The 25,887-nt window shown below is 50.4% G+C and overlaps 1 protein-coding gene across 1 annotated transcript in view; it reads right to left on the minus strand.

Annotated features, from left to right (window-relative positions):
- MSH4 (mutS homolog 4) overlaps positions 1–5,958 on the minus strand; it is a 53,628-nt gene extending 47,670 nt beyond the window's left edge. Inside the window, exons 1-4 of the mRNA XM_078878810.1 lie at positions 5,793–5,958; positions 3,489–3,584; positions 1,638–1,840; positions 361–468 (exon numbers count right to left, since the gene is read on the minus strand). Coding sequence (XP_078734936.1) covers positions 361–468; positions 1,638–1,840; positions 3,489–3,584; positions 5,793–5,958 — 573 coding nt within the window. The remainder of the gene's footprint in view (positions 1–360; positions 469–1,637; positions 1,841–3,488; positions 3,585–5,792) is intronic.
- Between the last annotated feature and the right edge of the window lie 19,929 nt (positions 5,959–25,887).

The following is a 25,887-nucleotide window of genomic DNA, read 5'->3' on the forward strand; positions in this document are numbered from 1 at the left end:
GTCTGTGGGTCTCTGTGTGGTGAGTCTGTGGCTCTCTGTGTGGTGAGTCTGTGGCTCTCTGTGTGGTGAGTCTGTGGCTCTCTGTGTGGTGAGTCTGTGGCTCTCTGTGTGGTGAGTCTGTGGGTCTCTGTGTGATGAGTCTATGGCTCTCTGTGAGGTGAGTCTATGGCTCTCTGTGTGGTGAGTCTGTGGCTCTCTGTGTGGTGAGTCTGTGGGTCTCTGTGTGGTGAGTCTGTGGCTCTCTGTGTGGTGAGTCTGTGGGTCTCTGTGTGGTGAGTGTGTGGTGAGTCTGTGGCTCTCTGTGAGGTGAGTCTATGGGTCTCTGTGTGGTGAGTCTGTGGCTCTCTGTGTGATGCTCACAGGGAAGTAGTCTCTCAGCAGGGTGAACATCTTGCTGGCGTTGGGGTTGCAGGCCGTGTGGGGCATCACCACCTCCAGCGGGCGGAGCATCTGCAGCTTCGTGATCGCCTGAACAAGCAGCAGAAGCAGAAGCAGCAGCAGCAGCAGCAGCAGAAGAAGCAGCAGAGGAAGCAGCATCAGAAGCAGCAGCAGCAGGAGTGGCAACAGCAGAAGCAGCAGAAGCAGCAGCAGCAGAAGCAACAACAGCAGAAGCAGCAGCAGGAGTGGCAACAGCAGAAGCAGCAGAAGCAGCAGCACCGGCAGAAGCAGAAGAAGCAGCAGCAGCAGCGGCAGAAGAAGCAGCAGCAGAAGCAGCAGCAGAAGCAGCAGCAACAGAAGCAGCAGAAGCAGCAGCAGCAACAATAACAACAGGCTACGTGCAGCAGGAGGAGGTCACGGGACAGACCCATGTGCAGTGGATTGACTGCTGTGCCAGGCTAGGTGCAGCAGGAGGTCACGGGACAGACCCAACAGGTGCCGTGAGTTGACTGCTGTGCCAGGCTAGGTGCAGCAGGAGGAGGTCACGGGACAGACCCAGGTGCCGTGGGTTGACTGCTGTGCCAGGCTAGGTGCAGCAGGAGGTCACGGGACAGACCCAGGTGCAGTGGGTTGACTGCTGTGCCAGGCTATGTGCAGCAGGAGGAGGTCACGGGAGAGACCCAGGTGCAGTGGGTAGACTGCTGTGCCAGGCTATGTGCACCAGGAGGTCATGGGACAGACCCAGCAGGTGCCGTGGGTTGACTGCTGTGCCAGGCTAGATGCAGCAGGAGGAGGTCACGGGACAGACCCAGGTGCAGTGGGTTGACTGCTGTGCCAGGCTAGGTGCAACAGGAGGAGGTCACGGGACAGACCCAGGTGCAGCGGGTTGACTGCTGTGCCAGGCTAGGTGCAGCAGGAGGAGGTCACGGGACAGACCCAGGTGCAGTGGGTTGACTCATCACACAGAGACCCACAGACTCACCACACAGAGACCTATAGATTCACCACACAGAGAGCCACAGACTCACCACACAGAGACCCATAGACTCACCACACAGAGACCCATAGACTCACCACACAGAGAGACCCACAGACTCACCACAGAGACCCTATGAGACCCTATGGGACCCTATGGGTCTCTGTGGTGAGTCTGTGGGTCTCTCTGTGATGAGCGCTACAGGCCCCGCACCGGCAAACCCGGCACCGCATGGCGAATCTTTGTCTTCGTGCGCGGAGAGAGAGAAGGGGTGGTGGCTGACCTTGACGTAGGGCTGTCGGTCGGGGAACTGAGACAGGACCAGTTCGGGGCAGCGAAGGTCGATGCTGGCCAGGCCGACCTCGCCGCGAGCGAGACCTCGGCCCTCCGCCAGCGCCACCACCACCGACCTCGCCTCCACCTCCTCCTCATCCTCCTCCTCGTCACCGTCGTGGTCGGCGTCGTCAGTCGTAGAGAACGAGGTCGCTGCGGGGCCACAAGACGGACGGGCTTGCTGCCTCCTCCTGTGGTGAGTCTACGGGTCTCTGTGTGAGTATATGGGTCTCTGTGTGAGTCTACGGGTTTCTGTGTGAGTCTATGGGTCTCTGTGTGAGTCTACGGGTCTCTGTGTGAGTCTGTGAGTCTATGGGTCTCTGTGTGAGTCTATGGGTCTCTGTGTGAGTCTATGGGTCTCTGTGTGAATCAACGGGTCTCTGTGCGAGTCTATGGGTCACTGTGTGAGTCTATGGGTCTCTGTGTGAGTCTACGGGTCTCTGTTTGAGTCTACGGGTCTCTGTGTGAGTCTACGTGTCTCTGTGTGAGTCTATGGGTCACTGTGTGAGTCTATGGGTCTCTGTGTGAGTCTACGGGTCTCTGTGTGAGTCTACGGGTCTCTGTGTGGTGAGTCTGTGGGTCTCTGTATGAGTCTACGGGTATCTGTGTGAGTCTACGGGTCTCTGTGTGAGTCTACGGGTCTCTGTGCGAGTCTATGGGTCTCTGTGCGAGTCTATGGGTCTCTGTGCGAGTCTACGGGTCTCTGTGTGAGTCTACGGGTCTCTGTGTGAGTCTATGTATCTCTATGTGAGTCTACGGGTCTCTGTGTGGTGAGTCTATCTATCTCTGTGTGGTGAGTCTGTGGGTCTCTGTGTGGTGAGTCTATCTATCTCTGTGTGGTGAGTGTACGGGTCTCTGTGTGGTGAGTCTAAGGGTCTCTGTGTGGTGAGTCTGTGGGTCTCTGTGTGGTGAGTCTACGGGTCTCTGTGTGGTGAGTCTGTGGGTCTCTGTGTGGTGAGTCTGTGGGTCTCTGTGTGGTGAGTCTGTGGGTCTCTGTGTGGTGAGTCTACGTGTCTCTGTGTGGTGAGTCTATCTATCTCTGTGTGGTGAGTGTACGTGTCTCTGTGTGGTGAGTCTGTGGGTCTCTGTGTGGTGAGTCTACGGGTCTCTGTGTGGTGAGTCTACGGGTCTCTGTGTGGTGAGTCTACGGGTCTCTGTGTGAGTCTACGGGTCTCTGTGTGGTGAGTCTACGGGTCTCTGTGTGGTGAGTCTGTGGGTCTCTGTGTGGTGAGTCTACGTGTCTCTGTGTGGTGAGTCTACGGGTCTCTGTGTGGTGAGTCTATCTATCTCTGTGTGGTGAGTCTGTGGGTCTCTGTGTGGTGAGTCTACGGGTCTCTGTGTGGTGAGTCTATCTATCTCTGTGTGGTGAGTCTACGGGTCTCTGTGTGGTGAGTCTATCTATCTCTGTGTGGTGAGTCTGTGGGTCTCTGTGTGGTGAGTCTACGGGTCTCTGTGTGGTGAGTCTATCTATCTCTGTGTGGTGAGTCTGTGGGTCTCTGTGTGGTGAGTCTACGGGTCTCTGTGTGGTGAGTCTATCTATCTCTGTGTGGTGAGTCTACGGGTCTCTGTGTAGTGAGTCTACGTGTCTCTGTGTGGTGAGTCTGTGTGGTGAGTCTACCCGTAGACGTGGTGGCCCTGCTGCTGCTGCTGCCGGGTGCATGCTGCTGGCGTTGCCGCCGGGAGCCGCCCGGCGCCGCAGATAACCGGGACGCGGGGAGGGGCACCCGCGGAGCCCAGGAGGAGAAGCCTGGCATCACCACGGTGGGAGCATCACCGCAGCCACCACCACCACCACCACCACCGCAGCCACCACCACCACGGCTGCTGCGGCCGCTGCCGCTGGCGGTTGCGGTTGTGGGGGTATTGGCATTGCCGCTGCGGTCGGCCAAACCCGACTCTGTGAACAAGAGAAACGGGGGGCGGACGGAGACTTCATTGAAGTGATCCGTCGAGGGATCGCTTTAATTTCCTGCCAGGCGCCTCGCGCTCATGGCCCCGTTCCAACGCAGCATGTGGGAGAGTCACGGCATCCCCAGTGGACGTGGGCACAAAAGGCCGAAATCGTTCAAGAGAGGCTTCGCCAAAAGACAAAGCGAGAGCTTCCATACTTCTGTAATGTGAGGTTATAACCGGGTCGTTGACGGATTACAACTCGTTACGATGATTGGCTCTGCCGGTCCTGGTCTCTAGCCAATGGGGGGGAAGCCTAGGGGCGTGGCCCTGACGTGATGGAAAGGCGACAGCTGTAAGGATTGGTTCTGCTGGCTTTGGCCACAACATTGAATTGTGTGCTGTATTGCTATACACCACCCTATACCTTGAATAATACATAGTGTAATATTACACTATGTATTGTTCTATCCACCCTACTGTATATCACACTGCTGTACAGTAATCCCTCGCCACTTCGCGGTTCAAGTTTCGCGGCCTCAGTGCATCGCGGATTTTTCAAAAATATTCATCGAAAAATAAAAATTCTAAAATACCGCCATATCGGCAGCCGTATTGCGGAAAGCAGCGTTGGTTCATCGTGATGCGCGAGAGAAACGGTTTCCCAGGATGCCAGAGAAAGAGAGAAACTCTCTCAGAGGCTTTGTACATACTGTACCCACGGGCACTCAGACAAGGCACGTGATTGGTTCTAGGCGCGAGATCGACGAATGAGAGCACGAGTGGATGTACAGTATCCCGTGAGCTGATTGGCTGCGCATCATCGCATCTTCTCTAAGCTTCTTCCCTTGTTGTATCTCGCCACTCTCGTTCACGCTGTCAACTGTGTCTCGCGTATCTTAGTGTTGTGTTCGAAATTAACTGGTGAGTGTAGAACACCATAATACGTATCGTATGAGAGAGAGAGAGTGAATGTACTGTATAATATTAAGGTTTTATAATTAAATAGATTTAAGTAAAATATATGTGAGTGAGTGAATGTATAATATTAAGGTTTTATAATTAAATAGATTTAAGTAAAATATATATATATAAAGTATAAATATACATATTTTAAACATTCTGATACCCACACACACATATACAGAAATTCCTAGGGGGGCCAATCCTACTTCGCGGATTTTCACTTATCGCGGGGGGTTCCGGTCCCCATTAACCGCGATAAACGAGGGATCACTGTATATTCACTACGCTAACTTAAATATACGCTCCAAGCATGGTGGAGTTTCATTCAGACGCTGTCTCCCCGACAAACCTGTTCTTGACCTGAGGACGGCTGCTTGCGTTGTGGCCGAAACGTCGTGAGAATTATTTTATTATGTTTTATTTTCATTATTTTATTACTTCCCTTCTACGTGACTTTACCGAAAGAACCAAGAAGCTGTTATATTGTTTCTACCGTTACCGAAAGAACTGAAGAATAAGGAGCAATGTAAGCTGAAGTACTCTTTGTTTTTTTGGGTAAAGTCACGGATGTAAAAAATTCAGTAAATAAAATAGAATTAAAACAACTAAAATTTACTCTATGGGAACCTCATTTGCCAGTAAAAATATGATAATTGGTTCTTTACCCTTCTATCTGGCAACAAAACTGACACCTTTTTTACAAGGAGTCATGTTTGCATAGAGCACAATACCTGCAGTCATAATGCAAACAAAAAACATATCTCTGTATGCACTGTCCTTGAAGTTGATTGGTCCACACCCGAGACAGCTTTCCTTAGAGCCTCGTCTCACATGGGTTGGACCAGATGACGCCAAAAGGCGCACAACTCAAAGACAATGAACCATCAGAGTATGAGAGCTCGGGGTAAGAATTTACACCATTGTAACCTCATTTTCCAGTAAAAAATATGATAATTGTTTTTTTACCCTTCTATCTGGCAACAAAACTGACACCTTTTTTTACAAGGAGTCATGTTTGCATAGACCACAATACCTGCACAATACCTGTTTGCATTATGACTACAGGTATTGTGGTCTATGCAAACATGACTCCTTGTAAAAAAGGTGTCAGTTTTGTTGCCAGATAAAAGGGTAAACAAACTATTATCATATCTTTACTGGCAAATGAGGTTCCAATGGTGTAAATGAATCCGTCAACGTCAAAACAATCCACGAAGAAGCGTCATCCCCATCCTCCGCTCTCTCTGACCTTGCACCCCGGACCAGGAGATCGTGGAGTGGCGTCCCACGGGCGTGGAGCTGAGCAAAGACGACGAGGAGGCGGAGGTGGAACTGTGTAGCTTGGCTCTGGTCTTTGGGCGCCGGGGAGGATCCAGCAGTAGGCCAAACGAGTACTTGGGACCCTTCGTAGACATCCTGATCCAAGCGTGGGGGTGAGCAACATGTTGATTACCTCGCCTGGTATACAGCAGATCGTGAGTTCCACCACGACCATCATCATCATCACGGTGGCTAGATGTTTACTACCTCGCCTGGTATACAGCAGATCGTGAGTTCCACCACGACCACCCTCATCATCACGGTGGCTAGGAGATGTTGACTACCTCGCCTGGTAAACAGCTGGTCATGGGTTCCACCACGACCATCATCACGGAGGCTAGGAGATGTTGACTACCCCACCTGGTATACAGCAGATCGTGGGTTCTACCACGACCATCATCATCACGGTGACTAGGAGATGTTGACTACCTCGCCTGGTATACAGCAGGTCATGGGTTCCATCACCACCATCATCATCACGGTGGCTATGAAATGTTGACTACCTCGCCTGGTATACAGCAGGTCGTGGGTTAGATTCCGACCCTGATGCATGCTGCTGTATATTTTGAGTTTGTGTCTCTCTCTCGTCATTATCACGGTGGCTAGGAGATACGGAAGCTTGGGGAATATTCAAATCTGTCCAAGGGGCTTAACGCTGCTAAAACGATGAGGATCCGCGAGATTACCTCATCCGATTTCAAAAGAGCGGATCACCTGTCAGACACACACACAAACAAACACACACACAGATACATACACACAGAGACACATACACACAGAGACACATACACACACAGATACACACACACAGATACACACTATTACATCATTCAACTAGAGACGAGAGACCTTCTGCAGTGATGTGTCAGTGCAGGAGCGCAGCTGGTGCCAAGCTGGGTGCGCCTGCTGGAGGAAGCAAACTTGGAGCTCTCTGATTGGTCAAAGCCAACGTCTTGGAGCCAATCAGGTTAGGTTCCCCCCTACCCACGTGACGCGGGATTTGTTTTCCCGCTTATTTTATTTGGCTCCTCCTCCTCGCCCTGCCTTGGAGCCAATCAGGTTTGGTTCCACCTACCCACATGACGCGGGATTTTTTTCCCGCTACATTTTTTTGGCTCCTCCTCCTCGCTCCGCCTCGGAGCCAATCAGGTTTGTTTCCCTCCTACCCACGTCGCCAGCCGCCATCTTGAGAGTCGTGAGGGCGATTTTTTATTTTTTGTTTAAATTTCGGTGTCGAAATTAACGATGATGACGACCCCCAAGGGGCGCGAGATCGCCTCTCGTGAGGGAAAACATGAGGTAAACAATGTCCTCCAATGTCCAGCCCGTGATTTGCAGATGGTTTACAGGTGCAGTGTTGAGTTTATGGGGCAGTGTTGAGTCTATGGGGCAGTGCTGAGTCTATGGGGCAGTGCTGAGTCTATGGGGCAGTGCTGAGTCTATATGGCAGTGCTGAGTCTATGGGGGCAGTGCTGATTCTGTGGGGCAGTGCTGAGTCTATGGTGCAGTGTTGAGTCTATGGGGCAGTGTTTAGTCTATGGTGCAGTGTTGAGTCGATGGTGCAGTGTTGAGTCTATGGGGGCAGTGCTGAGTCTATGGTCATTGCATTGACAAAATACAAACGCTTGAATTTGTGAATAGTTTACCTCGTGAGGGGCATGAGATGTGCCAGTATTCGTTGAGACGACTGTTTTCTTTTTCAGCGAGTACTTTAATGCTTAAAATGGACATCGTGGCTGGAATAAAATTGCATCTGTGCTTTGTGGAATTGCAACCTCTATGCGTTTGCTTCTGTGACCTCGCGTAGGGGTCAAATCCACAGAGCACGCTGCAAATTATCGATCCGAAATTATCGATCCGAGACCCGCAACAACAAGAGAGGAATTGCGGGCAAGAAGTGGAAGACAATAATGGGGAGTTTCTGATGAAGATCATTATCTGGATGATGATGATGATGACGATTAGTTAGTGGCTGGGATAAAAAAACCGAGTGTAATTTTGACTTAAAACTCTCGTTACTGCAGGAATAAAATATTATTTTGTTCTTTCAGTGAAGTTACATGGAAAGAAAAATAAAGTGAATAAAAGTAATTAAACAAAGCTTTAAAAACTCGAATGTCGACTGTAGCCTGGTTATTAAGCTGGGTGAGTGTACTGACAGTCTATAATGTAGACTGTAGCCTGGTTATTAAGCTGGGTGAGTGTACTGACAGTCTATAATGTAGACTGTAGCCTGGTTATTAAGCTGGGTGAGTGTACTGACAGTCTATAATGTAGACTGTAGCCTGGTTATTAAGCTGGGTGAGTGTACTGACAGTCTATAATGTAGACTGTAGCCTGGTTAAGCTGGGTGAGTGTACTGACAGTCTATAATGTAGACTGTAGCCTGGTTATTAAGCTGGGTGAGTGTACTGACAGTCTATAATGTAGACTGTAGCCTGGTTATTAAGCTAGGTGAGTGTACTGACAGTCTATAATGTAGACTGTAGCCTGCTTATTAAGCTGGGTGAGTGTAATGACAGTCTATAATGTAGACTGTAGCCTGGTTATTAAGCTGGGTGAGTGTACTGGCAGTCTATAATGTAGACTGTAGCCTGGTTATTAAGTTTGGTGAGTGTTCTGGAAGTCTGTAATGTAGACTGTAGCCTGGTTATTAAGCTGGGTGAGTGTACTGGCAGTCTATAATGTAGACTGTAGCCTGGTTATTAAGTTTGGTGAGTTCTGGAAGTCTGTAATGTAGACTGTAGCCTGGTTATTAAGCTGGGTGAGTGTAATGTAGACTGTAGCCTGGTTATTAAGTTTGGTGAGTGTTCTGGAAGTCTGTAATGTAGACTATAGCCTGGTTATTAAGCTGGGTGATAGTAAGCTGGGTGATAGTAAGCTGGGTGATAGTAGGGGGTTGTTTTGCCGGACACCACCACCATTACCACCACTACTCCCACCACTACCACCACCATTCCACCACCACTTCTACCACCACCACTTCCACCATTACCACTACCACCACCACTACTACCACCACTACCATCACTACCAACAATTTGTATACAGTACTCCTTCTGATGATCCTGCTGTTGTGGAGTGACTCATGCAGCCAGCTATGGCTGCAGAGTTTTGGTATTACATGTTGTTTATGTCGTTTATTGTGAAAATTCGGTCATAGTTCCTATGATCACTGTTTCATTGCTTTCATGGCTTTATTTTGTTGATTTCGAAAAGTTTTTTGATTTGACCATGTTTGTTTGTTGTAGTACGGAGTTAGACTGATGGCCTTAATCTAAGTTGTCTTGTGGTTGTTGTTGTTGTTGTTTGACTTGCATCCCACTGGGATTTTTGCACAGCGTTGGTGTACAGTGCTTTTTCTGGAATGTTGCTGTTTTTTCCTGGATTTTCTGTTTGCACTCAGTCACATAGTCACTTTAAGATTTTTTCTTGTTCATGTTTTTGTTTGTTGCGGTTGCACCCGATTAAAGAGCCAAATGGCTCACAGGGCTATACCAAATATATGAAACTGAAAACTTAAAAAAAACACTACCACTACCATCACCACTACCACCAATACCACCACCACTACTACCACGGGAGATGGGATGTTTGCGTGCTGAATGCTGGAATCTGATCCCACGTCCTCTCCCTCCGCCCCTCGCCAGCGGCTTCCTGGATGGCCTCCCCCAGCCCTGACCCCGGCCACGGCCGCCACCCCCTCCGTGAGGACTCGTTCCTCCCGGCTCGTCCGCGTGCCCAAACGCTACACGGACGACGAGTGCCACGCGGCGCCCTTCAAGGTCGCTCGCCCCGTCGACGGCGCCGGTGCCAGTGTAATAAAAGACTCCGTCAGGCACTGCTGGTCTTTTATTCAAGTTCTTCCTCCGCACCCCGCTGGTCTCCTCCGCGGATCAGCGTCATCTCGCGCGTGCCCCGCACGCGCTCCCTCCTCAGCTCCCTTCCTCACACCCCGCTGGTCCTGACAAGGGACCAGCGTCTCCTCTCGCGTGCCGCGCATGCTTCTCTCGCGTGCCGCGCACACTCCTCCGTTTGTTTTTACTTGCGCGTGCCCCACACGCACTCTCCCTTCAGCTGCTTCTCGCGCGCACCCCGCACGCGCTCTCCCGTCAGTCGCTCCGCTCCTCCCCGCTCCGCACACCGCTGGCCGACGGTGTGCCAAAGCCCCATCAGCCACGTAGCTGATGGCGTGGCGGCCACCCAACGTGGTCCCGCTTCTTCACTCCAACCACTGACCCCGATCCCTTCCGGACTCCCACCTATATCTTCTTTCCCACGTGACCCTGACTCCTCCCCTTCCGGATCGTCAGATCCGGCCTTCCCATACTGGGCTCCGCCCCCCAATACTCCGGGCCGTGTGATTGGGCCAGAGCCCAGCAGCAACCCCATTTACTCTCGCATTACAACAGTACAGAATACTACACTGGTGACTGATTTTTTTACAGTACAGTACACAAGGTTTATTTGATCTATGTAAGTTTTTAATTATAATGCTGTAAAGTATGAAATAGTAAGTTACGAAGGCTGGGCATGCATCCTCATAGTACTGTTTGTAGTGGACTAACGTGTGCGGGTGTTTGCAAGTGGTGTGCACGCATTTGCGAGTTACAGACAGTGAGGTCGCATCGGGACGAACAGGTGCGGCGAGAGGGAGCAACGGAAAGGAATTAAGATGCATAGCAGTGATTGGCTGGCTGCAAATGCAGGTGCAGAACAGGCGCCAGGTTGCAGGAGATTGAGGCGATAGCGGCGCAAGCCACGGGCGTGAGGCGACGGGAGGTCGCCAGCTTAATTAATGAGGAGTTAATAAGGAGGGGGATATATACGGGAGCGTGAGAGAAAGGGAGTTGAGTTGGTCAGAGTGAGGACAAGAGGAAAGAAAAGAGAAGTCCCAGGCCCCGCCTTCTCCAGCGGTGATGGCTTAATCCCCACTGGAGGCAAGGGCGAGGTTGGAGAGGCGAGGGGAGAAAGGCAAGCAGTAGATAAGCTAGCAGAGTGTATAGCGGAAGGCTAGCAGTGGGGAAGGTAGCAGAGTGTATAGCAGAAGCTAGAGTGTATAGCGGAAGGCTAGCAGTGGGAAAGCTAGCAGAGTGTATAGCGGAAGGCTAGCAGAGTGTTTAGCGGTAGACTAGCAGTGGGGAAGCTAGCAGAGTGTATAGCGCAAGGCTAGCAGTGGAGAAGCTAGCAAAGTGTATAGCGGAAGGCTAGCAGTGAGAAAGCTAGCAGAGTGTATAGCGGAAGGCTAGCAGTGGAGAGGCTAGCAGAGTGTGTGGTGGGAAGCTATCAGAGTGTGTAGTGGTAGGCCAGCAGCGGAGCGAGCAAAGCGAACGGAGCATGACAGGCAGGCTAGCAGTAGAGAGGCTCGGAGAGTGAGAGAGAGAAAACAGGCTAGCATTGGAGATGCTAGGAGAGTGAGAGAGAACAGGCTAGCATTAGAGAGGCTAGGAGAGTGAGAACAGGCTAGCAATGGAGAGGCTAGGAGAGTGAGAGAGAGAAGGCAAGCAGTTGAGAGAGGGAGAGCAGAGCGGAGCGAAGCAGGCAAGCAGCGCAAGCGGGAAAATAACGACAGAGTTACGGGGTGTCGAACGCGAGGAGTTCCGGTCAATAAAAAGTGACATAGGAGAAAAATAAAAAGACAACATTTGGTGTCGAAGTGGTAAAAGAACTACGCAGTCATGTCAAAGAAAGCGGGTAAACGAAAGAACTTACCCGTCGACTCTTCCGACGATGAGAACGACGAGGAGGTTGTTCCTGCCACCCTCCTGAGACTGTTGCTCAGCCGGCAGAACCAGAGGACTGGCTGCCCTCGGCGCAAGTGAGTGAGCGTGTCGAAACTCCGGCCAGCACAACGAGAAAAAGTTGACGGGACGTTGCTGCACACTTGGAGACCAAGCTGGCAGCAGTTACGTATGTAGTGGGTTCTTTAAGACGGCATAGACGAATCGGTAGAGGCAACGATTATTTATTACAAAGGGGCTTAACACAACACAATACAGCCTTCTACATGAAGGGAAAACAGCTCCTTCACCCGCTGCTTGGGGAGTATGCCCTCGGTCTAATTCGCCTACTCCTGGGCTAGGGTCTCGGGTCCTCCGGCTAAGGGGAGGCTAGCTGACCTGACCCAGCCAAGGTACAGGTCTCGACCACTAGCCACACGGACCCAGCACTGATAAGGACGTCGGGCTCCGAGGCTTCCAGGGTCGCACCACTGGCCCCCTCTGCCCAGGCCCTGATAAGGACAGCAGGTCATATGAGTCCCAGGGTCCTGGCTAGCTATCTTCTGTCTTCAACTGGATCTTCTGTCTTCAGCTGACAACTCTGCCCGGACCCTCCCGGGGTCCGGCCTTTTATCCTGCTCTGTGGCTTGTTCCGCCCTAGCCACACCTTCATTCCCGAACCTTCTACCGGGTTCTGGAAGGGTGACATCATTCCCCCACAGTCCCCTACGTGGGAGCTGTGACCATTCGTCTCAGGATCCGTTTTCCCGGCTGAATGTTGGCCCCTTGGGCCATGCTCCCCTGGTACTGGCTCAGCCTGTTGACTGCCCCCTATTGGTAAGTGGTAGGTACCACCCGGAGAAGGTGTACGTTCGCTCCATAACACCGTTACACGTACATGTTCAACATGCTGATGGCAGCGGGCCGGACGACAGCGGCGGACGCGGCTGCTCTCCACGTCGCTTCGACAATGCCGATCGTGTCCGACCGAGCGGGCACAGGACCCGCCATTGCAGCAGATGCGTCGGACTCGACATCGACTTCGCCGACGGGGCACACGTCTGCTTTGCGCCGGCTGCCGCAGGTCCACGCATTCTCCGCGACCGAGGGCGACTGGACGGCATTTCATCTCCGCTTCAAAGCAGCGTATCGTTCCATCGACTGGTCGGAGCATGAGGTGTTGCGGGCCCTGCCGACGGCCCTCGATGATGACTCGATGGCTGCCTTCTACTCCATCCCCGAGGCAGATCGATCGTCACTCGCCGGTGCCTGTGCTGCAATGGCGGCTATTTACGAACCACCGTCGACCATCCAGCTCCGAAAGCGGGGTGACACGGAGTCGCCCCTGGCATTCTGCAGCGCTCTGTTAGCCCTCGGACGGGCGGCCTATCCTTCCATGGATCGGGCAGCTTTTGACTCGCTCGCTTGGAACGGCTACTGATGGTGGTGAAGGAGTTGGGGGTCATACTTTCCATCGCAAACGACGACGACCTCTCATCTCTCCAAGTTGCAAAGAACATTCAGGCGCATCTGGGCCTCAGGGAAGAGCCAGATGCGATAGTGTGCACAACGGTGTATGGGATATGCAACTGGATCTTCAAGTCCATGATGTGCAGAGATGCAGGGAGGTCGGTCGCCGGTTCGATGGCTGCCACATCTTGGACCGCTGAGGGGATATGCCTCGTGTGGATGCTACAACTGCGGGTGGATGGGCCACATCGCCAGGAACTTCCGGCTGCGTGTTGGTGGTCTGCCTGGAGCTCCTGTCATCTACGGCGTCAACTTCTCCTCATCCGGAGGACCACAGGCGAGTCGCGACACATCATGCACATGGCCGTTTCATTTCCATCACTCATCCGCACCATGTTGCCCTGTAACCGCTCATCCCGGCGGGTTGTATGATGATAGTGAATGGTGTGCGTTAGCGTATCGGGCGTTCGGTGCCGCGCCGGGTTCGTTCGACGTTATGGCGTTTATTCAGAGAGTAGAGGTCCATGTGGTGATCAACACGGGTGCTTCGGCTACCCTAATTTCATTGCCGACTTTTCGATCGTTGTCGGCCTCACCCCGGCCGCTAGAGCAGGTGGACGGGCCATGTATCGCGGCAAATGGTGGTAGTCTTGGGATTGTGGGTCGCACGATTGCTACGATACAAATAGGGCATATATGCATGGATGGCCCTGTGTTGGTTTCCACGAAATTGGCCATGCCATGCTTATTGGGCGCAGATTTCTTGCGCAGGTTGCCCCTTAACATTTGGCTAGATAAGGGCTGTATTGAGATGCCATCGAGGCAGCGTCAAATTCTTGACAACTTCTACGAAATATACCACGATCAATGCTGTTGTGCAGGCTATGGTTAGCCGCCCGGTATGCGTTCTGCCAGCCACGCAGATGCTTGTGCTATTACGGCTGCGTAAACACTTGCCCTTGTTGAACCCGGCGGAGGGAGTCTTGTTGACCCCCTCGAATGCGGTGTCACGGACACCCTTTTTGGTGGGGGCATTGACCGTGAATGAATAGCGACCCCTTTATTCAAGTTGTTAATGCAGGGCATCTGCCGATTGTTATTCAGGAAGGCACCGTAATGGCACACGCGACGGCGGCCGTGGGTATGGAACACAGGGCATGCATGTCAGGTGAATTGACACAGGCTCGGCCGGTATACGATGCTGAACCCGAGGTGGCTGTGGCGGTTGTGTGAGGAAAATTTGGGATTTGACAGCCTCGCCGGCTTTTACATGTGTTTTAAGGATGTTTTCAGTGATGGAAAATACGATATAGACTGGACAACCCTATTACAGCATCATATTGATACAGGAGACACACCCCCGATTTGATTTAACTCTCACAGGATGAGCCCGTATTAAAAAGATTGCATTCGTCAGACGGTGGACGTGATGTTGGCGCAAGACATTGTCTCTCCCTCCACCAGCCCTTGGGGGGCACCCATTCTGTTAATTAAAAAGTGTGACGGCTCATTGTGATTTTGTGTGGATTTTAGAAAACTTAAGGTTTCTGTGGCAGATGCGTACCCGCTTCCGTGCATTGACGATTCTTTGGACGCCTTGTCCGGTGCGCATTTCTTCTCGACCCTCGATCTTTTGTCAGGATTTTGCCAATTGCCTTTAGGTGAGGAGTCAAACAAAAACGGCTTTTCAAACGCCGCAGGTGTTGTCTCATTTCAATGTCCTTCCGATGGGACTCCACTCCGCGCCGGCCACCTTTCAGCGCCTTATGGAATTGGTTTTGTCGGCATTGCAATGGGAATCGTGCCTTATTTATTTGGATGACGTCATTGTTTTCGGGCGAAATTTCGATGAGCACTTGCAGCGGCTGTGCTCTGTTTTATCCTGGGTGCGGGACGCTAAATTGAAATTCAAACCACAAAAATGTAATTTGCTACAGATGTCTTTTAAGTATTTGGGTCACGTGGTTAGCACGTCGGGAGTCGCTTCTGACCCGGAGAAGACGAGGTATGTGCACACGTGGCCAACCCCCAAATCAGTGTCAGAGGTTCGCAGCTTTGTGGGCTTTGCCTCATACTACTGCAGATTTTTTAAGAACTTCGCAACGATCGCGAAACCGCTCCATGAGTTAACAGCTAAGGGACACAAGTTCCATTTGAGCAAAGCGCAGCAGGATTCCTTTTGAAGCGCTTCGTGACGCGCTGGCCGATGCACCGCCACTTGTTTACCCGGATTTCTCTAAGACGTTCATCCTCGACAGGTGGTCGACGGAGTAGAGAGAGTAGTGGCGTACGGCAGAGGTATTGTGTTACACGCAGGGAGCTTCTGGCCATGGTCCACTTTATGCAGTTGTATCGTCCATATTTGTATGGCAGGGACTTCCTTGTCCAATCTGACTATGTTATGCTCCAGTACTCTCTGCGTGTAGACCAACCCTCTGGCCAAATAGCCCGCTGGATGGAAATTTTGCAAGGGTACTCCTTTACTGTGCAGTATAGGAAAGGGACCTACCACAATAACGCAGATGCGCTGTGGCGCCTGCTCTTGCCACCCGACTCATGCAAGTGCATGGCGGGCTCGTCGCGGTGCGGGCCACCATTACAGACGGCCATTACGAGCCCGACAGGCAAGGTGCACGCGCCGGATGATCGCATTTTGGGGATCGACCTCAGTGAGTGGGGACGCCTGCAGGTAGCAGATTCCTCCCTGTTCAGGTTGCGGCACCAGGATTCCCGGACGCCGGGGTCAGTTGAGCGCCCTTTTTTACAGCTCATGGATGGACTCTTGCATTGGAACGTCGAGCTTCAAAGGCTTTCCCATTTTTGTACCCACAAGCCTGCGAGGCAAACTTGTACACACAGTCACGATTAAATTGATGAATTTGGGTGTAAAAAAAAAGTCGTTGACTTTAAAGAAAGATTTATATTGGCCGGGTATGGACAATGATGTGCATTTGTAAATTAAAGCTTGCCCTGAATGTGCACATCGGAAGGCGCCCGCGCAACCGTACAAGGTGCCGCTACAGTCCATAACAGTTTCTTGAGTCAACGAATTGGTAGCATTGGACATTTTGGGTTCATTTCCCGTTACCCAGAGGGGGCACAAATATTTGCTGGTTGGGGTTGAGTATCTCACCAGGTGGCCGTTGGTTGACCAATCAGTGGCATCCATAACCGACGCCTGTCTGCAGGGGTACGTGCTGGACAATGGTGCACCGGAGAAGTTGCTCACTGACCAGGGTAAAACATTTTCATCGAAGTTGTTAAAGGAAGTGTGCGATTCCCTTGGCACTAAAGATTCGGACTTCCCTGTACCACCCACAAACAGATGGGATGGTTGAGTGCTTACATCGAACCTTGACATCCATGTTGTGTCAGCAAGTTAATATGGCACAAACCGACTGGGATTTGCACATCCCGAGCGTTCTGGCCGCCTACAAATTGATCCCACATTCCTCGACAGGGTATTCACCCTTCTATTTGATGTATGGGCGGGAGCCTGAGGCTCCGGCGTTGGTGTAATTGGGCGTGCGTCCGCCGGGTAAGGCGTCGGCTGTGCCAGTTCCCATGCAGGTGACCATTGAGCGATTGAGGGAGGCTCGTGAGGCCTCCATAAGTAATTCGGCACAACGTGAGGCGGCCAACGAGTGCTTGCGGGGAATGCAACCTCCACGCGATCCGTGGCGCCAGGGTGACAAGGCGTGGCTCCATTGCCCCATGGTGCCGGTGGGCACTTCAGCCAATCGCATCGGGATGAACAGGTGCGGCGAGAGAGAGCAACGGAAAGGAGACGGCTAATTAAGATGCATAGAAGTGATTGGCTGGCTGCAAATGCAGGCGCGGAACAGGTGCCAGGTTGACGGGAGATTGAGGTGATAGCAGCGGAAGCCATGGGTTTGAGGCGACGGGAGGTCGCCAGCTTAATTAATGAGGAGTTAATAAGGAGGGGGATATATACGGGAGCGTGAGAGAGAGGGAGTTGAGTTCGTCGGATTGAGGACAAGAGGAAAGACGAGAAGTCCCAGGCCCCGCTCTCCACACCTCGCCTTCTCCAGCGGTGATGGCTTAACCCCCACTGGAGGCAAAGGCGAGGTTGGAGAGGCGAGGGGAGAAAGGCAAGCAGTAGATAAGCTAGCAGAGTGTATAGCGGAAGGCTAGCCATGGGGAAGCTAGCAGAGTGTATAGCGGAAGCTAGCAGAGTGTATAGCGGAAGGCTAGCAGTGGAGAAGCTAGCAGAGTATAGCGGAAGGCTAGCAGTTGGTGTTTAATCGTTGGTGTTTAAGGATTGTTTTGTTCAGGGTTGGCGTTTAAGGGTTTAACGTTTAAGGGGTGGCGTTATTGGGTTAGCATTTTAAGGCTTGGTGTTTTAAGTGTTGGCGTTTAAGTGTTGGTTTTTTAGGGTAGGCGTTTAAGGGTTAGCGTTCATGAATTGGTGGTTAAGGGTTGGTGTTTAAAGGCTTGGTGTTTAAGTGGTGGTGTTTAAGGGTGGTTGTTTCAGGGTTGCTGTTTAAGGGTTGGTGTTTAAGGGTTTAACGTTTAAGGGTTCTGTTCATGGGTTTGAAATAAACGACTTCCATGATGATTCTTGTCAGAGTACTTCTTTATTAACTGTGGTACTGCACAGCTCCGCTCCCTCGGTCTCCGGGTAGCTTCCCTTGCACAACACCGTAGATGAGCATCTTTCTCTCTGGTCCACCAGCGAGGTTCGTTCCGCTCCCCCAGTCTCGCCTTTGGCTGGCGGCGCGCCGGAGAGAAGAGAAGAGCCTCGCTGAGGAACCTGCCACGTGGTCGGTGGCGCAGAGAGGAATTGATGAGCAGCAACGCAGACCGGACCCAAGGCTCCCCACACCAACTACGAGTCCTCCCCTGCCTCTGCTTATATTCACCCTGGCGGAGCTAGGCTCCGTCTCTAGCCACGCCCCCATGTGGATCCTTCTCGATGGTTCCCGAAGAGTCCCTCTCGGCTCCGCCCGTCACCTTTGGCCCAGATGTTCCCTCAGGATTGGATGGTGATTACATAATAGTGTGGTGGTCATGTTGATACACACGTGCGCCAGAACCAGGGTGCTTACCGGTATGGGGTGGTTGTGTACTCCTGGCCGGGACCCGCCGTGGGGAGGGGGCTGTGGGCAGTGTCTGCGATCCCACAGAACCCCCCGCCCCTCGGTGGGGAGCGGTCGGAACCGGTCCGGACCAGTTGGGCCAACGGTGGTCAGGACCCCTCTGAGGGGAGGGGGCTGGGGGATGCGTACGATCCCACAGAGCCCCGCCCCTCAGGGGGAAACGGTATATAAAGCGGGTTCTTGAGAGTGCTGGGCAGTTCGCCTCAAGCCGAAGCCAGAAGCCCACCTGGACCCCAAGCCACCGACGTCTTTTTAAGGGCCGGGGCTCAGTGCGGTGCCAGTGGTCGGAGGGTAGAACCCTGAGGTTCCCTCGGCCTGATGTCCTTCTGAGGGCCAGGTCTGAACGGGCCAGTGGTCAGGGACCCACCGGACCAGCGGTGGGTCAGCCTCCCCTAGGTTTAGCCAGCCGGAGGGCTAGAGAAGTCAGAGTAGCCAACATTATCTAGGTACGATAGCCCGGAGGCTGTATCTCCCCAGGTTGTGGGTGAAAGGGACCACTACCCCTTTGTTAGGGATTAAGTGTACCTTATTATATTATAAATAAACCGTGTTGCCTCTATGACGACTCCGTCTCCATACAAGAACATTACAATAGTGCCTGTACCCAGTTACCCTCTGGCAACCACTGGATGGCGCATATCTCATTACAGGTTGGTGTTTAAAGCTTGGCGTTTAAGGGTTGAAGTGTATGGGTTGGTGTTTAATCGTTGGTATTTAAGGGTGATTGTTTAAGGGTTGCCGTTCAAGGGTTGTTGTTTAAGGGTTGGTGTTTAATCGTAATAAAAAGACTAGCCGTCCCGGCTAAAGATAAACCCCATAGAAGTAATGAAGAGGCGCAACACGGGAGGACTCCTGGTGCGCGTTAGGAGGGTCGGTCCCCCAAGAGGGATGAAAATCCCATAACAATACACAACCCATAACGAGGAATTAACACAAGGGACGAATCCGTCAAAGTAGGGAAGTAAGGTTAACAACATGGATGACTTCAAAGAAATCGCAGCATCTAGGAGCGAGTACGTGACGCCGGACCATCGATGGAAACTGTTGTATATGTTGGGTGTGAAAATTTTGATGTGTTGTATGCGTGCGTGGGTGAAATTATTATGTTGTATATGTGGGTTATGAATATTCAGTGAAAAATAATAATAATCAATTGAAATTTGGCCAAATGTGTAATTATCCGGAAATACTTTAATCCATGTAATTACGCACATTTAATTATGCCAATTCGAGAGGTAATTGTAGTAATTATGCGAGTGGGTGTAATTATGATAATGCAAGTCGTTATGATAACCAGACCCCGCCTCGGTGACGAGGGTGGGTTATCGATCGGAATAAGGCAATTAATCGTATGCAGTTATGCAGGTGTGGTGTAAGTATACAAGATTAACTTAGATTAACTCGGCCTCGTTGTCTAGGTTCGTCTCATTCTCGCTTATTTAGGTCCCCGGTTCGCCCCGTTATCGCTTTAACATTTACTGAGTATGTGTTAGTGTGTTTATTAAGGTCACCAAGTTCAGATCTCAACGCAGAAGCAGATCTTATGCATAGTTCAGGAAAGAATCACACAACCACTTCTGTATTAATCAATTTATTACTAATTCAACCTCAACTATGATATAGTATGCGAACTCTCAATCCCGGAACGTCAACACGGCATCAATACAGTATCATCAATGATTGTCTGATTTCACTTGACAACGGCACATGGATCCCGCGTAACGCGATGGTTGTTAGTGAGAGAGAGAGTCGTTAAAACGTGCAAATACTATGCTAAGAAAACCTTAACGTTAATGAATGAAAGATGCTTGAAAGATTATACGGCGATAAAACACAATCAAAACAGTTATTATTCTTAAAGGCACCAATCTCAACAGATACATCGCAGGTTATCTGACAACAGAGTGGCTCGGCGGAAGGAGGTGCCAAGAATCAATTCGTATTGATGGATCTGTTGGGAATTTATGCGATTAAGAGTACAGTCCACTAAATATTAAAGATAATACTCTTATAAATGACGGATGGCCATCACTCGGTCTCGAGTTTTTCTTCACAGCCACGGATGGCTTATGGGTTCGAGTGGGTTTGAGTGGTAAGAGTTGTCTTCAATAGTCAGTGTTCGGAGTCGGTTCTTTATGTCAAACAAACGCCTGGTGGTCGTGTGGTGAGGGGGCGGTGCGCGTCATACGTATTAGTCGCTCCTCTGTCGCCGTGGGGAATTGGTTGGATGCCTGTTGATACGCTGTCGTAGTTCGGAACCCGGTCGGTAGGTGGCGCCCGCAGCTCGCTCGCAGCGCACCGTCGTCCTCTCGTCGCCAGACCGCGACCCTGGCTGCCAGCAGGGGCCTCTGACGCGGCAGGTTGAGCTGTCAAGCGGGTCTTGCCCGCCTGCAGAGGAGACGGGGAGCTGCTTGAGTCGAGCCCCGAGAGCCGGCTGAACTCGGCTGAGTCCCAGAAGCTGAAGAGTCGAGCCGACCCGTTAGTCACAGCTCGCCCTTGAGTCGACCCGCTCGGTCGAACTCAAGATGAGTCGAGCCGACCCTTCCGGTCGAGCTCGCTCATGAGCCGACCCTGTTGGTCGCACTCGTGATGAGTTGACTCCTGGTCGAACTCGGCTGATGAGTCGAGCCGACCCTTCCGGTCGAGCTCGCTCATGAGTCGACCCGTTGGTCGCCCTCGTGATGAGTTGACTCTCCTGGTCCAACTCGGCTGATGAGTCGAGCCGACCCTTCCGGTCGAGCTCGCTCATGAGTCGACCCGTTGGTCGCCCTCGTGATGAGTTGACTCTCCTGGTCCAACTGGCTGATGAGTCGAGCCGACCCTTCCGGTCGAGCTCGCTCATGAGTCGACCCGTTGGTCGCCCTCGTGATGAGTTGACTCTCCTGGTCCAACTGGTTTCCAATGCTCAGAGTCCTTTCTTTTATGCCGAAAAATCCCTTTGGGTCCTGCCCACAAGGCGGGGTTTCTTTTGATTTACTGTGTCAGGATCTGTCCGTGTGTAGGTGTGTTCATGTGTGTGTCCGTACGTCCGTGTGTCCTTGTGTGCATCACCCACGATATATCCCGTGGTCATATTCCCTCCATAAAATCCACGAGCAAACAATCAGGTGTTACAAATTGCCTCGAGGTCGTCTCTCTGTCTGGGTGCGATTTATCCCTTGTTTGGCCTTCTTCATGAACCAAAACACAGACGTACAAATCGTCTCATAGGCACCTCTGTCCGTGTTGCACGACCTGGAGGGAGGGGCACACTCCCTCCGATCCTCACAGCACACAAAGACATGGTTAAAAGTTTTAAATTAACATTTGTCCCTTACCATTTCCCAGTTATGATTCTGTATGTAGCCTAAGGTGTGTCGTTTCCCATCGTGGTGCTTGACTCAAGTGGCGGTGCCTCCCCGAGCACATACACACTCCCATCCCGCGCTGCGGGGATACAAAGACGGCCGGGATCTCCCTTTCTCTCCGACCCTGGATTTAACATCGCTCTTTTATTATGTATTTATTCGACCTGGTGGTGATTTATCCCGTTATGCTTCGGGTCGAGTTGTATCAATAACTTTAGCCTACCCTGTTGTTAAACTCCGACTTTAACGTTATTTTAATAGCAATACAGAATAATTGAGCTTTTCGACTTAACTAGGCAAACACGAACTTTTGGTAACCCCCCCCCCCCGCAGCCTCGCTGTTCAGCTGAGCCTGCAGCCTTGAGAGAGAGAGAGCAACACCCTTATTTTCGCCTCACTGTGGTCATCCAACCTTCTGCTCTGGGAGTGTGATTAATTTCAGGACAAGGCCCCCTCACGTTCAGACGTGCAGTGGTTGTTAATCAGCCCCCTCTCCTGTATACACAACCTTGAGCTGAGTTTATCTTGGCTTTTTCAGCTGCAGAGAACAAGGCGTGTTTCTCCTCTCTGTGTGCACGTGTTCCAATTAGCTCGAAATCCCTAACACACAATCAGTGATGACCCCCCCGGCCTTCTGTGGCCGTGATCCAGACAAAGGCGCCTCTGCTTCCTTTCATTGCATTCGAGTCGACACTGTTCCATTATTCGCCCATGTGCTGAGGTCATAGATGGTTGGGCTTTTTGCCTTAGCTATGTCTGGCTGACTTTCCCACTGTCTCTGCCGCCTGCACGGGTGACAGGTGTCCGTTTATCAGGCCTTATCTATCCTTGAAGCAAGGTTGCAATTCTGCCATCTTAGCCCTCCTCCCGTTCATTACTACAACACCTGGTGTTTTGCAGTTTACTGCGCTTTGGTGTGTTTTCATTCATTATATATCAATGATGATAATATATAAAAATATCAAGTTTGGAAGAAGGGTTAGGATACAACATTCCGCCCTTTTAAAAATGGCCAGTGGTCAAATGGCCACGGGTTATTTTTAAAAAAATGTATACCCTTCTTCCATCATGAACCATCGATTGTCCTCAAGTTTTGCTGCTATTTCCTTACAACGCGCGCGTACGTGTCACAACTTAACATGGTTATATGTGACAAGAGAGAGGAGGGAAAAAAAAATTCTAAAGGAAGGTAACACGATAAGGGAGGGAGAAATTATTCTATTGACTACGTGTTATAGGAGATATCGTTAAAAATATAGTTTCTACGGTTATTCTTGGGTGGCATCATCAGGCCTTGGCTCCCTTCTAGCTTGGCAAGGTACGTTAGCAGGAGCGTGAGCAGGAGGGCTGCCATTTCCTGGAAAACATGTTACACATTATCGTAGTGTGATATGCCCATTAGTTTAGTTCCCCAGAGATTGGTGTTTTATTCTGAGTTAATTTTTATGTCCTAAGGTTAAGCGTTATTATGTTTCCACTTAAGCTTTCTGGAATTCGTACTCTTTAGTTTTTTTTTTTTTGGAAGGTCGTATAGGTAGGAAACATATAATAATAAAAAAGTATTGTTTGTTGGTTAATTATCTTTGTTAAGTTTCTACTTTTCGGTACGGAAAACGTTAAGAAAACGCGAAGTTTCAACCGTTATTTATTCTGCCCTTATCTGTATCTCTAGATGTCTTGGGAGGCTAGTCCATACATCTTTTGTCCATTTGGATGTCCATGACCTCTTTGTGACTGAACTCTCAACACTTTAACCGCCCTCCATGTTTCATGGATTCCTGGTGTTCTTGTGAGGAGAAGTGAGTTGTTTTCATTAATTAATTAAAAAAAAGGTATATATATAAATTTAAAAAAATTATTATATTTTTTTTGAATTGTTCTTAATTTAAAAAAATAGACACAACAATCCGGCCGTTTGAATAATCATCAGGGGTCGATTGGGCCACTGGCGAATTTCCAAACCAAGTAAATGCCCCTTTTCTTGTGTTATGAATCTATAAGCCGCCCTCACTCTCGGCGGTTATTTCTTACGACGCGCGCCTATGTATCACAATCGTAACATGGTTACTTTTGAAATAAGCAAAAAAAATAAAACACAACGTTAAACATCGGTACTAATCCATAACGCATTCCTTCCAAAGCGCGCATGTATCACAATCTTAACAAGATTACATTTGAAATAAACAAAAAAATACCACAAAACTTTAACATCGATATCCCCAGTTACATGGTTCTCATCCCTCATAACTCCGACGGATATTAATTTGTTTTTGTTTTTGTTAAATCCTGGGAAACGCTATGTAGCGGTTTCGAACGCATTTTTGCGTTAATTCCCTCCTGTTACATCCTTGCAATCTTTTTACCAAGTTCTGAGTGTCTGGTTTACCACTTATCACTTTGATCATTCGATCACGGTTTTCCGGTTCGTTTTTGTAATTTCCCCTCTCACTCTCTCGCGTCGTGGGAGTGTGGGGTGTAAAATTGTGCTGCACATAATCAGAATTCGCGCACACAACCAACTTCTGTACTCCGTCCTCACTGGCATTCGCTCTCTCTGCGATTACATGCACATTTGCCGAGTCAGTGTGTCGATTTAATTCTGTCCCTCGTAATGTTGCCCTCTTTGCTTTTACGAGTGTGTTGGATTTCAACACCATTCCCGATACGTCATGGACATTCGTCTCCATTTTAGCACTCCGACCCACATAAATTTTGGTTTCCCTTGGATATTTTCCATTCAAAGGCTCATGCCTGCGCTCCTCAGGGCGTGTCCCTGCTGTCGGTTTTTGTACTGTCCGATCACGCTTCAATGCAACCCTGTCCTTGTATTCGATCCGCGCGTCATTTACGGGAGTACTGTCCACGTTTCTGCCCGCCCTGTCACTTGTACTCTGCCTGTATTCCCCTTTGAGCTCAGGGTTTAATACCTCGGCGGGTGGGGCGCGTGTTGGCCGCTCGCTCGCGCTCACTATGGGTAGTTCATCATGTCTTTGGACCGCATTCTGTGTTATTCCTCTATTCCCTCCTGGTATAGCCGGTGGAGGAATTGGTCGGAATTGGATCGATTGTGTTTGACCTCCCATCCTGCGATTACTCTGAATGTTCGCATCCATACCTCCGCGGTCTGTGTAACCCCTTCCCGCTGGATGGTGTTGATATGGTTCTGTTCTGAACCTCCCCCCCCTACGATTCTCCTGAATGTTCGGCTTTATGCCGCTCTCATTCTCGTGCCAACCTCTCTCTGGGTTATTTTGCCATGTGTGCGTGCGTGTTTGCTCCGTCCTGCATTGTGGGACTGCTCGGTGATTTTATTCCTCTCTGAGAGGCTGGGTTCTTTATCCCTCTCCCTGTGTTCTGGATCCGAATTATGATTCTTAGCTCTGTATAACCATGCCATGTACGCCTTGCTCTCTATGCGGCGTAAGGATGCGGTTTCTGGATTCAAAACCATTCTCACCCTTTCTGTAATCTCTGGGCTCAAGGATTCAAAAAACATAATTTTGAACATTTTATCTCCTTCGTGGTATTGATTCACATCGCCTGCGTAATACGCTCTTTTAAATTGTACGAGGTAGTCACGTGGATCTTGGTCCATGCCCTGGGTCATCGATTTTACAGCATAAAACCCCTGAGTGAGTGTCGAATATTCTCCAAACTTCCGAATCACTGCCAGGCTCAGTTGTTTAAAATAATTTCTAACCTTGTGTGGTAGTGACTTTACCCATGGAATAAAATCTTTATTTAAGCTTCGTTTCAACAAACTCGCTTTTTCATCCCGTCTCATCAACCCTCTAATCATTGCCTCCTCCTCCACTGTCGCGATATGTGTGTGGATATCCATAGTCTTATTGTGGGGGTCAAAATCGGGAATTCTGACTAGAGCCTTGTCCATCAATTTAAGGGTTTTACTGTTGAAAAAGTATTCCGAAAGTTGGTCGCCGTCAGCGTCATCATCAAACAAGTTATCATCAGGCAATCTGTCACTTTTATCTGTTCTGCGTGGGGCGTGATTAAGCGGTGTGCATTTTCTGTGTGCGTGCCCAGTGCCGTGTCGCTCGTGTTGCCATTTCCCTTCAGTTTTTGCCTCTGCCCTTAGCGGAGCACGTCCTATCAACTTTACTTTAACATTTTGCTTCCCTCTATCTGTGAAGTTGTCAATCTCACATGTTTTTGTTTGCATATGTATCTCTCCCTCCCTTCTCTCGAATGAGTGTGATTTAATGTTACTTCCACATTTATTCTGTGGATCCACGTCTGTGAGCTCCGCTGGTGTCGCGAGCCCTGATTTCTCCTCCCTTACAATGGTGTGAGGACATTTTTCCTCGTTTATTAGAGACGATTTATCTCCCGTTTCCTTTCCAAATTTC

Source organism: Lampetra fluviatilis, chromosome 52 (assembly GCF_964198595.1).
Source record: "Lampetra fluviatilis chromosome 52, kcLamFluv1.1, whole genome shotgun sequence".
Classification (NCBI taxonomy): Eukaryota; Metazoa; Chordata; class Hyperoartia; order Petromyzontiformes; family Petromyzontidae; genus Lampetra; species Lampetra fluviatilis.